This window comes from Pithys albifrons, chromosome 17 (assembly GCF_047495875.1).
Source record: "Pithys albifrons albifrons isolate INPA30051 chromosome 17, PitAlb_v1, whole genome shotgun sequence".
NCBI classification, from domain to species: domain Eukaryota; kingdom Metazoa; phylum Chordata; class Aves; order Passeriformes; family Thamnophilidae; genus Pithys; species Pithys albifrons.
Genome location: NC_092474.1, coordinates 8,218,612 through 8,234,985, shown reverse-complemented (window position 1 = coordinate 8,234,985; position 16,374 = coordinate 8,218,612). Strand labels below are relative to the sequence as shown.

At 55.6% G+C, this 16,374-nt stretch overlaps 1 protein-coding gene across 13 annotated transcripts; it reads left to right on the top strand.

The window, feature by feature from the left end:
* Positions 1-865: 865 nt before the first annotated feature.
* Positions 866-16,229, top strand: TPST2 (tyrosylprotein sulfotransferase 2). Of its 13 annotated transcripts, XM_071572228.1 has the most exons (10): positions 876-923; positions 1,764-1,931; positions 4,749-4,824; positions 7,260-7,432; positions 8,064-8,129; positions 10,820-11,722; positions 12,930-13,128; positions 14,636-14,686; positions 14,836-14,884; positions 15,619-16,229. In XM_071572228.1, the coding sequence occupies exons 6-9, from the start codon at positions 10,887-10,889 to the stop codon at positions 14,863-14,865; spliced, it is 1,116 nt and encodes a 371-aa protein (XP_071428329.1). In that variant the 5' UTR covers positions 876-923; positions 1,764-1,931; positions 4,749-4,824; positions 7,260-7,432; positions 8,064-8,129; positions 10,820-10,886; the 3' UTR covers positions 14,866-14,884; positions 15,619-16,229. The 13 variants fall into 13 exon arrangements, with proteins under 13 accessions (XP_071428331.1, XP_071428329.1, XP_071428324.1 ...); XM_071572223.1 differs by lacking the exon at positions 7,260-7,432; XM_071572224.1 differs by lacking the exon at positions 7,260-7,432 and having other exon boundaries at positions 889-923; positions 1,850-1,931.
* Positions 16,230-16,374: the final 145 nt, after the last annotated feature.

Below are 16,374 nucleotides of genomic sequence, written 5' to 3'. Positions count from 1 at the left end.
CATTGCACATTCCCTGGATGTACTCTACCTTGTGAGGCAAATTAAAAAACCCAGAAGACTAGAGCTGTTCGGGGGTCGGTAGTGCATGAGCGCGGCCGCGGGACGTTCTGCCTCGCGCTGGGGCCGGGCGGGACACGCTGGAGGGGCGTTTTCCCTGGGAAGCGACTCCCCAGGCCGAGGCTGGGACACGGGACATTCCCGGGCTGGCAGGAGGCTCCGCAGCCTGACCGGGACCGTGGGGGGCTCCCCCCGTGCCCGCGGGGTCCTGGGACCCTGCCGTGGGGATGCGCCTAGGCACTAATTAACAGCCGTAATTGCAGACAATCAAAGATAATTCACTTTCATGGAGTTTTTATTTCCCTCGGACGCGGTCCCTCCGCACCGGGCACTTCCTCGGCCTCATTCCCTCATCCTATCCCGTCCGGGCACCTCGGGTGGCGTTTTCCTGCGCTCCCACGCCGCTAATTAGCGACAGCACTGATTAATTACAGCGATAGCAGTGACGGCAGCGCTGCAGGAGCAGCAGCAGCAGCACCGGGACCGGCGGTGACGGAGCCGCCAAGGGCAGCGCGAACTCCCGGGGCGCTCCCGGGGCCGGTCCCGGTGCGGGCTCGCGCTCCACGGGCTCGCGCACACAGCAAGGACAGACAGAACACACACAAAGACACACACTGACAGACAGACAGACACAACACACACAGACACACACTGACAGACGGACAGACACAACACACACACAGACACACACAGACAGACAGACAGACACAACACACACACAGACACACACTGACAGACAAACAGACACACAGACACACACACTCCCGGTGCCGCGGCGCATGCGCGGTGCGGCGCGCGGGGATCCCGGCCCCTCGTGCGCGTGACGTCGCCGCGTCTCGCGGCGCTCCGGGCCGGCGGCGGCCCCGGTGAGTGGCGGGGGGGGGGCCCGGGATGGGATTGGCCTGGCCTGGCACCGGGTTGGGATCGGCCTGGCCCGGCCCCGACCCCGCGCTGGGCGCCCCGGCCCGCGGGTGACAGCGGCGGGTGGTACCGGCGGGCTCTGCGGGCACCGCGGGCAGGGCTCCGCGCTCGGTGGGTGGCGGAGCGGGCGGGGAGGGGAGCGGCGGGGGATGCTCGGTGCGCAGTGCAGGGGGTGCGCGGTGCTGGGTGCACAGAACGGGGCTCGGCGCTCGGCGCTCGGTACTGGATGCTCAGAGTGCAGGATGCTCGGTGCTGGGCGCTCAGGATGGTGCTGGGTGCCCCGTGCGGGATGCTCGGTGCTGGGCGCTCAGGATGGTGCCCCGTGCCCGGTGCTCGGTGCTGGGTGTTCGGAGCGGTGCTGGGTGCCCCGTGCAGAGTGCTCGGTGCTGGGTGCTCGGAGCGGTGCTGGGTGCCCCGTGCCGGGTACACAGAGCCGTGCTCGATGCTCAGAGCACTGCAGGGCGCTCAGAGTGGTACAGGGTGTTCGGTGCTGTGTTCAGGAGGGGTGCTCGGTGCTGGGTGCACACAGCAGTGCCCGGTGTGGGTTGTTCCCTGCTGGGTGCTGGAAGCAGGATGTGCCATGCTGGGTTTACAGGGTGGTGCTGGGTGCAGGGTGCATTCTGTGCGGTGCAGGATGTGCTGAGGGTGCTGCAGGGTACTCAGTACACAGTGCAGGATGCATGGCAGGTAGCACAGGGTGCTCAGCACAGGATGGTCCTTCCTCCCCTTATTCCTGCTGTCTGAACCACACCCCTCACTCGGCTCCCCTGGCACCCCTCTGGCAGCCCGGCCCCAGGCCATGTGCCCATAACCCGAGCCTGACCCTGCAGAAGGGCACCCATGGCCCAGGGCTGTCCGTCCATCCATCCAGGTGCCTGAAGCTGAACCGGGGCTGGGACTGCCCTCCCCTGCCATGGTGAGCGTGGTGGCCCATGCTGCGGTGACCTGGGCAGGTGAGTGCTGGGGGAACCTGCACCTTCAGGGCTTGGTCAGTGTCAGCCCCTGCTGTTGGCACTAGAGGTTGGCAGTGCTGAGGCTGGGGCAGCCATGGGGTGCGGGTCCCTCATTGTGGGATTGTGGGTGGGCACCCAGGTAGCTATGTTGGCTCCTTGCAGCCCACCCAAAGCACTGACACTCTCCTGGCTGTGCCCATCTGTCACTCGCCCTGCATGGCTTGGATGTGACATCCATGCTGTGTCCAGAACAAGCTCAAGTTCCTTGGGACTTGTGTCTAGAGTTGCTGTCCCAGTGCTGTTGGCAGGGTGTCCCCAGGGCAGGCAGCGTGAGCTGGGCTGATGTCCTCCACGGACAGGGGGTGGTTTGCATCACACAGGCCTTTGCTCTGTCCCTTGATCTGTTTGTTTACATGCTTGGGCTTCATCCAAAAAACATCTCACAGCTTGAAACCCCTTAAACTTGCCTCCGTCTGCCAGTCAGAGCCACCCCGCCAGCTGCTTGAGTGCACTGTGGGGTGGCAGGTCTTTCCTTGGCACAGCAGTGCTGCTCCCCCTCCTGCCTGGGCACAGAGCAAGGGTAAGCAGAGAGCTTGGAATGATTGGTGCTAACAGGTTTCCAAATTTGCAAATGCTTTTCTGGGAGTGCTGCAGCATGCTCGTGGGGAGCTGTCAAGTGCCAACGCAGGTTCCTGCAAGCAGACTTTGCCATCGTGTGCCTGGTGGCAGATGGTGCTCAGCATGGTGGCATGGCAGGAGCAGCCATGCTGTGGTGCCCACAGGGAGCTGAGGGTCTGCAGGGGGCTCACACAGGGAGGCAGCCCAGAATTTGGGGGGCAGCGGCTGAGATGGGCACTGTGCTGATCCTTCCCCGCATCGCCTGCAGCAGCTGGCATTGGGGGGCATCACTGCTGGGGGATGTGAGCAGAGTTGTTCCCTCCACACTGGTGAGATGTGCCAGACTGTGGGGTGGGAGCTGGGTGGGGTCTCTGCAGGACACTGGTGGACTCACCAGGACAGGCAGGCTCAGGCCACCACTGTCCTCTGCCTGTAGGTTTTACAAACTGTATTAGTAATTTCTGTTGCTATTTTAAGGAGATTTTTCCAAAGGCAGTTTGCATTACGGATACGCTGAGCCTTTTGGGGATGTGTGGGATGGCAGGAGCACTGTTAAAATGCAGGGACTGTCAAGAAGATTTTTGGAGAGAGAAAACAAACCCCAGCAGGTGGTTCAATTTGGCACCATACAGATGTGCCTTCTGATGAATTTGTGATGCCTTGAGGAGCCTCAGCCTTGTGCCTCAGCCAGGCGTGTTTCCCTTTGGATTCTGCAGGCAGCAAGCGTGCTGAACACAGGAAAATCTTGCTGTGGTGTCAGCTGCCTGCTTTGGTTCACCATATTTCTCAAGCCTTTAGTGCAGTTCTAAACCCCTGTCTGCCTCTAGTTCCGCAGGAATTCTCTCGAAGAAATCCTGTGTCAAGGCAAAGGAATGCTTTTTCCCCCTTTTTGTCCCCAGCCCGTCCTGTGCTGGCCTCATGGTGTGGGCAGGAGGGTGTGCTGGGGCTGGCCCTGCTGAGGAGCCCCTTGTCCCCTTGCAGGGAGAGCAAACAAGAACAGCAGCAGAGGTTGCTCAACCCACAGCGCTCGGAAGTGAAGCAAGGGCTGGTTCACATGGCACATTCCCAGACCAGTGACCTCAGACTGAGATCGAGGACTCCACAGGTGGCTGCAGGTGCTTCTTCATGGACAAATGGCCAGGGGCATGTTGGCTCTGAAGCCACTTTAGCTGCTCTGGTGGGGCAGGGGGAAGCAGCTGAGGCTTTTCCAGTGCTCCTGTTCCTTCTGAGTGCTGGGAGGGATCTTGCGGTGTGAGTGGCTGAGCTGCAAGGGGAGTGGGAGAGCAGCTGCCCCCCCAGGCAGCTGTGCTCACAGCTGGCTGCAGGCCAGCGGGGCTGGGTGCCATCCAAGGGAAGGACATGGAGCAGGGAAGAACATGGAGCACAGTAAGGGCAGCATGCGGAGGAAGGGCCCTGGGCAGAGGAAGCGCACCGAGCACAGGGCTTGGCAGCCCAGCATTTGCAGATCAAAGTGGCAGTAGGGAACCAGGGCTCACAGCTGGGCTCCTGCAGGCAGTAAAGCACTGGTATGTGCTGAGCAGGCTGGTTGGCTGACAGTCAGCAGCTGTGTGGTCTCGGAAGGACTCAGTTCTGGTTTTCTTTTCCACGGTTTCACAAGGGCTTCTCCAGTGCTGGGGCTTGGTGGGGGTCACTTCCTGTCCTTGCTGGGACTGTGCAGGCAAACAGGCTTGGGGTGCTGGTGCTTCTCGAAGTTTCTGGCTTTGTGGAAACACCAAATGCTTGCCCTTGTGGCATCCATTATCTGGGCCACAGTGGAAATCCTGGGGATGGTCCATGCTCAGGGTTCCTGGGGGCACTGCAGGAAACAGGACAAGGAGAAGCAGAGGGGCTGGGGGAGATGAAGTGCAGCAGTGTCCGCTCTCACCTCTCCGCCCTTGGTGAGCAGTGCCCTCTCCATCCTCCCTGCATTCTCCTCAGGCAGCGCCTCCAGTCCTGGGGCTGCTGGTGTTGCATGGGGAAATAAAACACTTTGATTTTGTTTCTTAAGCAAATTTGAGGTTTTGGGGTTTCTCTTGCAGAAACAACTTTTTATTTGCAAATCCTGATCCTTGTGGACCCAAGAATGGAGCTTGTTGAGACTTAAGATGTGGCCTGGGGATTGGGAAATATTTTTTGAAGATACTTAGTGGTTTTTTCTAGTAGTTCTTCTGACTTCTCTTTCTCCCTATTCTATGGCAGGCTCTGACCACCCACATTCCCTCAGGGAATCTTCATGCAGTTTTGGGAGGAAGGAGTTGTGTGTGCACTGGGTGTGGTGAGTGAACACGGGGGCTGCAACCTCCAGCTGTCATTGCCCTGTGCCCCTCTCCTGTGGGGATCCCAGGGACATACCCTGGGTCATGGATGGGAATTGGAGGGACCTAGCATGGGGAGGACTCATGGCATCATCCCAGAATCATGGAATGGTTTGGGTTGGAAGAGACCTTAAAGATCTTCTAGTTCCACCCACCTGCCATGGGCAGGGAGACCTTCCACTAAACCAGGTTGCTCAGAGCTCAATCCAGCCTGGCCTTGTACACTTCCAGGGACGGGGCATCCACAACATCTCTGGGCAAGAGGAATGGGAAGACAGCTCTGTGTTTCCCAAGAGCCCCCTCATTCAGCTCTGAGGGGGAGCAGGACAGTGGGGTCCCTGGTCAGGGCACAAGGAGAGCCAGTGTGGGAGTGTCTCTCTGTCCAGCACCTTTCACATTTCGTAATTAATGGGCCACTTTGGGCCGAGGGCCGTTGCCATATGAGGTTGGCAGGGCGGGTGCTGTGGTTTCCATCGCCAGATGATAAAATGCCATCCCTGTGCTTGGAACGAGGAATGGGCAGAGGGAAGATGCTGTAAATTGGTGGGATTTTTATTGTTTGAGGAACACTGTAGCATTGAGCAGGATAATGAAATGTTTTGCTAATCATAGCAGCCTTGAGGCAATAGAACAGCCATCCATTTGCGCTGTGAAATGTCTCTAGGATCTTTGTTGATGTGATTTAGAGCCTGTTGGAGCCAACTGGCGTGTTGTGCCTGTATCTCTGGCCATGCTCTCCAGGATGGAATGCCAGGGTGCCCAGCTGAAATGCATGGCATGGCTCAGGGCTCCCACCTCTGAGGCTTTTCTGAATGAGAAAGCCAGTATTTGAAACTGGAACACATTGCCTAATTCCTCAGGGCCTCATATTCTGCTGGTTTATTTTTTTAGGTACCCAACAGTGAGAATAAATTTCCCCTTACCCCCTGAGCTGGTTGCGTGCTAAGACGCAGCTGGAGCACTCTCCATGTGGTGTGGGTGCTTGAACACTCATCCTCACAGTCTTTTGACTGTTTCTTACAGTTTTATTTTTGATTTTTGTTTATTTTACAGTTTTTGTTGGCGGTGCAAATGCAAACCACAAGGCTGTTACTGTGCTATCTGGAGATTTTCCAAGGGACACAGAACCCTGAAGTGCTCTAAACCTCTGGTGTTTTTACTGGGGTTGGCCTCTGGTTCCAGTGGATGTTCTGGGTTCTTGGCCTGCTGAGCAGCTTCGATTTTAGTCACCAAACCTGTCCTGCTGTCAGTGGTGCTGCTTTCGCCACATGGTGGTGAAAGCAGCTTCTTTTGTTGTTCTGAGTTTTTTGTTTTAAGTGCTGCATCCTAATTTTGTAGTGGCTCTGAGGCTGCAGCCATGGCTCACCTGCAGCAGAGGTGGGTGCAGAGCCCCTGCTCCACTGCCAGTGGCTGCAGCATCGATTGGGCTGGGCAGGTTGGACCTTGCTTCTCTGGATGGCTGTCCTATGGGATCAGTCCTGATCTGTGCCATGCTGGGGTGGGTGAGCAGGAGCTGGGGGTTGTGCATAAGCTGGGGGTTGTGCACGAGCTGGGGGTTGTGCAGTGAGGCTGACGCTGCACTCGGCGACCGCAGCCGCCCCCGCTGTGCCTCCCTGGCATCCACTGGAGGTCAGGGCTGCTCACCAGCTCCCGGTGAATGCTCTGAAATTTGTTAAACAGCTTTTGTTTGGGCTGCTTGGAAAGCGAAATGGAGAGACACCCCACGTGCCTGTGTGCCAGCAGTGCCAGCAGCCCATCCCTTCCTGCTCTGTGCCCTCAACCCCCAATGGCTCTTCCCGGCTTTCCCTCCCAGAGGCTTGGCCACTAAGCTGTTGGCTGTTGCCTCCTCCAAGCAGGGTGGGAGCATGCCTGGCCTGCCATGGGAGATAACTGGGACTTCAGCAGGTGTTTTGAAACGTGCCTTACAAGTTGGCACCAGGAGGGACCAGGAGGAAAAGGGCTGCTGTCACAGCCACCATTGGCAGTAACAGGGCTGGGCTGAGCTCAGGTTGTGATGAAGCAGTTGTCCTCAGGCAAGCTGTGTTTATTTTTGTAAATTAACTGTAAGCTATTAATTAAGTAATTAAATATTGCTGATTTGTAAAGATGTGAGTTGGATATATTAGGACATTTGTTGCTGACCGCAGTTCCTCCTGCTGTTCCGCCACAAAGGCGCCTGCAGTTCCTCATCCTTTTATTAAGCACCAACAAATTGAGCTCAAATTTTCCAGGCCACACCTACGTCTTTTGGGGAAGTTGCAGTTAATGACAATCATTTCTGGAATGGTTTAAAGAAAAATGCAACTTTTGATCATATGGAGCTTCTCATAGAGACTGGTTCTGTGGTTGTTTGTGACACTTTACAAACCAGGCTGCTGTTGTTTCATCGCTGCAGGTCGTGCTGGGCCCGGCAGTGCCAGCGCATGGGGCTGTTGCCGGGGCTGTTCCCGGCACTGCTGGTGGTTTACCCGTTCCCACCGCAGGTGCCGGCCTGTGAGGCTGCGGTCGCTCGGCGCTCGGTGCTGGAGCCTGGCTGGCAGTGACACCCTTTGCAGCGTCAGGAAGGAAGTCAGTGTGTGTGTCCGTGTGTCTGTCTGTGTGTCTGTGCATGGGCAGGACCTGGAGCCGTTTCCGGAGTGGGGTGTTTCCAGGTGGGCTGCTGAGCTGGTGCTGTTCCCTGTTCCAGAGCATTCACGGCACTGCAGAAGAGCATCCAGGGATGCAGTTGCTGCTCCTTGGACTGGTAGCCTCATCCAGAGCTGAAATCCTGCAGTCCATGGAGGCCAGGCCAGGGTCGAGCAGGAAGCTTCCAGGGAAGGAGGGCAGTGTGTGTACTGCGGATAAGGCCTTGCAAAGTTCATGCTGGGTGGAGTTTCCCTCTGGTTTCTCGTTAGCGCTGAAGGAACTGATGACATTCTATGGAAGGAGAGGAGGAGACTTGGGTGGCTGGAATAGCAATTAATGTCTGTCCTTGAAATGTTCTCAAAAACAGCATCCGAGGCTGCCTCAGCAAGTAGTGAGCTTTATTCCTTGGGCTGGAGCTGGGAGGTCCTGACAGCATGGGCAGCTCCTGGGGCTGAGGCTTTGCTGGAGCCACCTTTCCCTGGGAGGGACAGGAGGGAGGCTGTGGACAGGAGGAGGAGAGCAGGTATGTGCAGTAAATAAACAAGTCAACATTGTGGCTTCTCTTCCTCGTCAGGTGTTATGGTGGCCGTGGCTCCAGCATGAAGCTCTGCTAGCAGCAAAATGACCTTATGGGGGCAAGGTAAGCACTCATGGGTGGTCTGTGTCAGAGCAGTTGGTGCCCCTGGGATGCTGGCTGAATGTTTCACATCTCTCCACACCAACACTGATGTCCCATTAATATTGTGTTGCCTTTACAAGCTGACAGACTTGGTGTTAGACTTGTTCATGCTAAAGCTCCTGACAGCTCCCTGATTCCTGCTGGAGTGGGAAGCTCTCAGAGCCAGCTTGGGCATCTGAAGAACTGTTACCTCTGGGAGGGTTGTCTCTGATCAGAAAGCTGTGCACCTAATTATGCCATGATTCCACTGCAGCATCTGCTCTGGAGGAAATGACCCATTCCTCTTCTCTCACAGACTAATCAGCCCCATAAATTTTAGGAAATTGTTAGCAGAGAATTGCACAAAGAGTTTAGAACCAGCTGGGCTGTTTGTCCTTGCTCCCAGCCTGCTGCCAGACACACTAGTGGGTGTTGTTCAGCCCATCCAGCAAACCAGGTGGAGAAGTTTGGTCCATTCCAGCCCTCCTAGGGCCTGTGGCTGCTGTGCAGGTGCAGAGTCCCAGAGCACAGCAGTGGGGAGAAGCCGTGCTCCTGTGGGCACTTTGCTTTCCTGCTGCTTCACAGGGTGAGAGTTTCCCCACACTGGTGGTGTTGGGTGGGAGTGGTGGGAGCTGTGTCCCTGCCCACCAGATAGGCAGGACAGTCCCCAGGGACAGAGAATCCCAGAATCACTTAGGTTGCAAAAGACCTCCAGGATCATCAAGTCCAACCTGTGACCAATCTCCAAGTTGTCACCCAGCCCAGAGCACGGAGTGTCATGTCCAGCTGTTCTTGGACATCTCCAAGGACACTCTACCACCTCCCTGGGCAGCTGCTTCTAATGCCTGACAACCCTTTTCATGAAGAAGTTGCTCCTGATGCCCAGCCTGAACCTCCCTGGCACAGCTTGAGGCCGTGTCCCACCGGTGCCAGAGCCCCCAGCACTCAACATGAGCACCTCAGCGAGTCCCTTTGTTCCCTCTGCAACTCAGATGGAGGTGCTGGAGCATCTCAGTGGGAACTGCTCTCTGTCAGCTGTTTTTTGGGAGAACAGAGCACTTCTGTGCTCCAGCCTCCTTTCACACTGCAGCCTTTACTGCTAATTAGCTGGTCTTGGTCTGCATCACCCTAATTATTCTGGTTGGCCCTAAATCCTGCCTAGTCCAATGCCATCCTTTGAAATGGGTCTTGTGGCATTTGCAATTATTTTTGTGTGAACATTTGAATATATTTACATGACTGAAACAGATCAAGATAGCAGGAAGGAGCAACACTTGTCTTGTTAATGGCTCTGAGTCTGGTTGGTGATGCAAAAATGCCAGAGCTGTTGAGTATCCCTCTGATCTACATCTGGAGAAATCCACACGCTTTTGACTTTTATCTGGTACCTGAGGATGAAGCTGAGACAGTTAACCTGCCTGTGTCACTGAGCAGCTGGCCAGGATGGACCAGGGAGTAAAGAGCCACAAAAATATCTTTGGTGATGATGTTACTGTGCTGCTTGGCTGGGAAAGGACATCTCTGGGATGGCACAGGGGCACTGCCGGGACAGAATTGGATAAAAGACAAGTGGGTGGATGGGAGCAGTGGGGTGTCAGGGGCTGGAAGCAGGGAGCAGAGCAAGTCCCCGAGCTCCTGGTAGGGAGAATTCCTGGCTCTGGGCTCTGTTCTGCTTGCTGCCTGCTCTGCACGGGCTGCTGTGCAATGTGCTCCGTCAAGCAGAGAGTGGAGGGGAGAAAACGCTTTCCTGGAGCAGTTCTTTGGCCTGTCAGCAAAACAGAACGCATGGACGGCCCGTTCCTTCCACTCCATTCAGCTCCCGCCCCAGCCACATAATCACAAAGAACTGAAAGCCCGGGGTGAGCCCAGGGGAGGATTGCAAAACCTGCACTCGCAACTGGGGCGGACGGGGGGAGGGCGTGGGAAGCGGTGCCAGCCTTCCCGGGAGTCCCTCTGGGCACGCAGCAGAGCTGGGCACTCAAAGAGGCTGCAGCCTTCCTGCTGGATGTCCTACCGAGCCCTGGGAAACCCAGAGAGGCCTCGTGCCAGATGAAGTTTCAAGGATTTCTCTGTCAGGTCAGTCTCTGGAGGCAGGACAGGGTCTTGAACACTGTGTAGCTTTTCAGTGTCAGATGGTTGAATTTCTTGGTGTTTCATTCTAACAGCTTCTCCTGACTCAGACCCTTAAAATTTGCATGAGAGGCATTACTTTTTCTCTTACTTCAGCTTCCCCCTCCCTTGTGACTGCAGAGTTAAATTAAAGAAAATGTAGGAAGGAGGCAGTGGTGGAGGGCTGACTCGGGTTTGGGAGGAATAACTTTGTGGAGGGTTTGGGCTTCATCTGGCATGGGACAGGCTCTCTGTAAAGGTTTTTTTTTAAGGATTGAGTGGGTATACATGGCCTCTCCTCTCCAAAACATACCTGGAGCTTTGCTCCAGCTGTAAACCTACATTTCTGGAAACACAAACAGTGCAGAAATCACCACCTTGGGTGTGCACTGACACGGACTTTAATTACCTGCTGGGTGTAAGGCACCTAGCCTGGGAGTTGCTGATAAGTGAAGGAGGTGATGAAATCCTGGATGGATGGTGTCAGCACCCTGGTGGAGCCAGGCTGGATGCTGGGCTGGAGTGTGGGTGCTGCTTCTCAGACTGTGCCATTTCCCTTGCAGATGCCCGTGGGGTTGGCCACTCGCTAGCTGAGAGCTGAAGTCCCCAGCCTGTGCCCAGGAGAGCAGGATGCGGGTCACCATGCGAAGGGTGCTGCTGGTGCTGGGCTCGGTGGCTGCCCTGATGGTGACTCTGCACCTCGGCCAGCAGGTTCTGGAGTGCCAGCAGGTCCTGAACGAGAGGAGGCACAGGCTGATGAGACCCGAGAACGAGGAGCTGGTCATGATGGACGCCAACCACGTCGAGTACCGCTACAGCAAGGACATGCCCCTGATCTTCATCGGGGGTGTCCCGCGCAGCGGCACCACGCTGATGAGGGCCATGCTGGACGCCCACCCTGAGGTGCGCTGCGGGGAGGAGACCCGCATCATCCCCCGCGTGCTGGCCATGCGTCAGGCCTGGTCCAAGTCCGGGCGGGAGAAGATGCGCCTGGACGAGGCAGGGGTGACGGACCAGGTCCTGGATGCCGCCATGCAGGCCTTCATCCTGGAAGTGATCGCCAAGCATGGTGAGCCCGCCAGGTACTTGTGCAACAAGGACCCCTTCACGCTCAAGTCCTCTGTGTACCTGTCCAGGCTGTTCCCCAATTCCAAATTCCTGCTGATGGTGCGGGATGGGCGGGCTTCGGTGCACTCCATGATCACACGGAAGGTGACGATTGCGGGCTTCGACCTGAACAGCTACCGGGACTGCCTGACCAAGTGGAACAAAGCCATCGAGGTGATGTACTCCCAGTGCCTGGAGGTTGGCCGTGCCCGCTGCCTGCCTGTCTACTACGAGCAGCTGGTGCTGCACCCCGAGCAGTCCATGCACAACATCATGAAGTTCCTGGACATCTCCTGGAGCGACACGGTGCTGCACCACGAGGAGCTCATCGGGAAGCCGGGTGGGGTGTCGCTTTCCAAGTGAGTCTCAGCTCCTTTGTCAGCTTTTCCAAGGAGCATTTTCTTTATGTGAAGCAGGGCAAGGCTAAAACTGGGGACAAAGCTGCATTGCTGGTGTTTCTGTTTGATTCTTGGATGCAGAAGCGACAGCATATCAGTTGTACTGCAAGAGGGTTTGTGTTTCTGAGTAAGAGATGGCTTTAATGCTCTCAATCTGTTGTACTCCACAGAGCAGCTTGTCAAGCAAGGATTTCAGGAGCAGGTGACTGTTTAATCTCTCTTGACATTGCAGAAATTATTTCAGTCTCTTAATTTGCAAAGAACTGCTTGCTCTGAAACGTGAGCTCTTTAATGCCTCTTCCTCCACCCGTCCTCAGATGCCTCCTCAGTGTGATTAGTTGTGCTGCTAATAAGCAGCAGTTCTTGCCAGGTCTGGGGCTGGTGCTGCAGAATCAAAGCAACCCCTGCTCTGTGGAGGCACACCCAGCACTGCCTCCTGGCCTCTCTGTGTGCTGGGGGTGTTTACCTTCTCCCACTTTCTTTTCCTCTTTTAATGCTTTTTCTTTTCTAAGTGGAAGGCTTAAGTCAGGCTTAGCAAAATTTAATCAGCTGTGTAAGGGAATTATCCAAGTCTCTGTATCAATTGCGGGTGCCCCAGTGGTGAGGGCAGCAGGAGCCAGGGGGATGTGCAGCTGCTCCAGTGCTCTGGGATGCTGTGGGTATGCAGCTGGTTCTGCCTCCCTGTTTGCTCAGAGCAAATTTTGCCCAGGTTCCTTGAACAGATAAGGTTTTTGATTTTCAGAGGGGCCCTGTGGTGTATCTGTGCTACAGCCCACACATCTTACCTTATTTTTCTGTAATAAGCAGAGGTGTCCTGGTAACACCTTGACCCCAGTGCAGGATGGATCCCCCTTCTAGGACAAGAGGAAGCAGCCTCAAGTTGTGCCATGGGAGGTTTAGATTGGATCTTTGGGAAAATTTCTTCATAGATAGGGTGGTCAGTCATTGAAACAGGTTGACCAGGGCAGTGGTGGAGTCACATCACTGAAAGTGTTCAAAAACATGGCAGGAGTTTGACTAAATGATCTTTAAGGTCTCATCCTATCCAAACCACCCTGAGATTCGATGTTGAGGTGGCAGCCAGCCTGGCTGGGGCTGTTCTTTGTGAGCCCAACACGTGTGTGAAATCCAGCTTTAGTGTCTTTCGTTTTTTTCCTTTCTTTCCCAGGATAGAAAGATCAACAGACCAGGTGATCAAGCCGGTGAACATGGAGGCATTATCGAAATGGATCGGGCACATCCCGGGGGATGTGCTGCAAGACATGGCCCACATCGCCCCGATGCTCGCCAGGCTCGGCTATGACCCCTATGCCAACCCACCCAACTACGGCCACCCCGACCCCCTGGTTGTCAACAACACACACAGGGTGAGTGTCACTGCCACGGGGGACAGGCCCAGGGGCTCACAGAGCCCTCTGCAGCAGAGGGGGTTGCTGAGCCAGATCAGGAAGGAGCAGCAGGAAAACAGACATAGAATCCCAGAGTCACTGAGGTTGGAAAAGCTCTCCAAGACCATCGAGTCCAACCTGTGCTTGACCTCCATCTTGTCACCCAGACCAGAGCCCTGAGTCCACCACCTCCTTGGGCAGCCCCTTCAAATACCTGTCCATGCTTTCTGGAAGAAATTCCCCTTGATATCCAACCTGCCCCTCCCCTGGCACTGCTTGAGGCCATTTCCCCTTGTCCTGTCCCTGTTCCCTGGAGGAGAACCTGATCCTGCCCTGGCTCCCTGCTCCTGTCAGGTCGTTGCAGAGAGCCAGAAGGTCCCTCCTGAGCCTCCGTTTCTCCAGGCTGAGCCCCCCCAGCTCCCTCAGCCACTCCTGCTGCTCCAGACCCTTTCCAGCTCATTCCCTTCTGGACACACTCCAGCATCTCGATGTCTTTCTTGAAGGGAGTGAGTGGCCCAGATCTGGACACAGGATTTGAGCTGCAGTCTTTTCCTTGGGGAGGCTGGGAATGGTGGTGTTTGTTTGTGGTGCTATGGCAGATCCTGACTTGTCCCTCCCTGATCCAGCCCTGCTCCAAAACCCCGGTGTGGGTGTTCCTGATGTATGCTGGTGGATTCTGTGGGCTGGGACTGTACTCTGACTGGGACCTGGGAGAGCATTCCAGCTGTGCTATGTCTGTGTGTGGCTCCACAACCGCTCCTATGCTCCCTCCAGGAACATGAGTGGAGGCTTGAAATGCCTTTGGGCAAAACCAGCAGATTTTTTTTTCCTGAGTATTGACTCACGTCCTTGGAGCAGAACTGGAAGGCATGAGCTGCACCCCAGCCAGCAGGAAGCAGAGGGAGGTTCCCATGTTTGGGATGGGGCTCTGCAGCTCCCCAGTTCCCTGGGACAGTGCCTGTGAATGAGGTGTGCTGTGTCATACTGATGGGAGCAGGGTGGGACAGTCCCTGGGGTGCTGTGGGCAGGCAGGGAAGTAGCAGTGCTGGCTGGGAGGTGGGAAGAGCTTCCCTGGAGCTGCCCTGTGCTCTCAGTGCTCTGGTCTCTCACATTTGCTCAGTGCTCCCTGAATGCTGTCCTGGGACATGGGTGGTTTGGGGGAATATCTGCCCTGGGCAGGGTCGAGGCTACTCTGGAGCTCTGATATGGGCCTTTCAGTGTTTTTTGGATGAATTTGGGGAACTGGTATGGTGGTTAAACCAAAACATTGTCCCCTTCCAGACTAAGGGGGGGATTTGGATTTGCTCTTGTCAATTCTCTACTCCCTGTCTTTATAGTCAAAAAGCAGAAAACCTCCTGGTTTTGCTCCAGTATGGCCCCGTGAGGTGGTTCAGGTGTCCTGGAATGTGGGACACATGAACTGGATTGGCTGATGCTTATGGAGCCACTGCCCCAGAGGAGTCACTCCAGGCTCTCTTTCCCACAGGTTTTGAAGGGGGATTATAAAACACCGGCCCATCTGAAAGGTCACCTGCAGGTAAGAGTCTGGGGTTGTGGTTTTGGGTTAATCTGGGGTGTTTGATCCCTGGCTCTCTCCTTGGGGTATCTGCAGGAATGGCCTTGCGCTGTTCCTGGGGAATGATCTGATGGCTCAGAGCTGACCCTTCTGTGTCTGCATTATTTCAGGTCACTCAGAACACATCATCATCTCACTAAGAAAATTAATGATTTCCAGGTAAGACCCTGTTAACTTTGGGATTTGGGCAAATCTGCTCATGTTGCTCCAGAATTGGCATTTGGTTTGTGTAATTTTTGTGGATTAGCCAGGGCTCCAGGCACGCTCCTGATGCCAAGATCCTTCACAGTTGCCTTAGATCTTCTGAACAATGCTGCTGTGTGGGACCATTTGTCAGGATTTCTCTTCCTGACCTCTGGGAACAGGCTTAAAGCAGCCAAATGAAAACCAGCCACTTGGGAGGGTCATTGCTGCCTGTCCCCACAGGCAGCACAGGGATGTGGCATGTGTGGATGGGCTGAGCTGCTCCCCAGCTGCCTCCCAGGACGTGCCATGGACCTGAGGAAGGGGATGGAAAACAAAGGAAACCTTGATGGGAAACAAAACTCTTGCCTTGGGCTTCTGCTCCAGAGACAGCTGTTGATGTGTTGGTTGTTTTTCTTTCTCTACCCTCTATGCTAAAGCATACAATGTCATTTTTGGTACTAAAGCTGACCCTTTGAAAACTAATTTCTATGTAAAAGCAGTTGGCTGGGCTAGAAAAAGATCAGAAGCGCTGAGGGAGGATTGAGAATTGTGTGTCCAACATCCTGGTCTGGGATTTGGTTCCTTTCTGACTGCGTTTTGTGTCACAGAGGTTTTAAACCATCAGTTGGGCACCACTGGGCTGGTGTGTGGGATCCTGTTTCCAGGGGGATCCTGCCCTGTGTCCTCTCTGTGTTTCTCCCTTCCAGAACGTTGCAAATGGCCTTTTGTTGCCCAAGAAGGAAGAGTTTGCACTGGCCTGTGGAAATCGGTTCTCCAAGCATATTGCTTGCTCCTACTGTTGCCAAATGACTGCGCTCCAGGAATGTATTTGCATTTATTTGCAAAGGCCAAACGTGCTCCACGGCAGGAACGGGAACATCCTCGGCCTCTCCCAGCGCCCCGTGGGGATCCAGGCTGGGGACCGGGGACATTCCGTGTGTGTCGTGGCCGGAGGACTTGTGACATCATGTGCCACTGTCTCGTGATGCTGTCCCTGGTCCCAGGAACAGCCTCCCAGCCCTGCTGGTCCCTGTTCCCAGCGTTGGGATCAGCACTGTCATCCTGCCATTTCCAATTCTCAGGGTCAGGAGCAGCCGCCCTGGCCCTGCCATTCCCAATTCTCAGGGTCAGGAGCAGCCCCCTGGCCCTGCCGTTCCCATTCCCAGGGTCAGGAGCAGCCCCCCTGGCCCTGCAGAGCCTTTGTGGTGTGTGTGCCCTCCCCATCCCCTCCTTGACCCTGCAGAGGCTATTGCAGAGTTAATATATGGCCCCCCTACCCCGGTGTCGGACACCATTAAAGTGTTGGTTTGATATTTAATATGTTGGTATTTCATAGCGGTGGCTGCGCCCCTGCCCCTCCGGGCCACAGAGCGGCGCTGCCGGCACAGCCCCAGCGCGGCCGCTCCGCCCCTGCGACTCTATGGTTTGTGGGCGGGGCCTGAGCGCAACCGGAAGTGAACGAA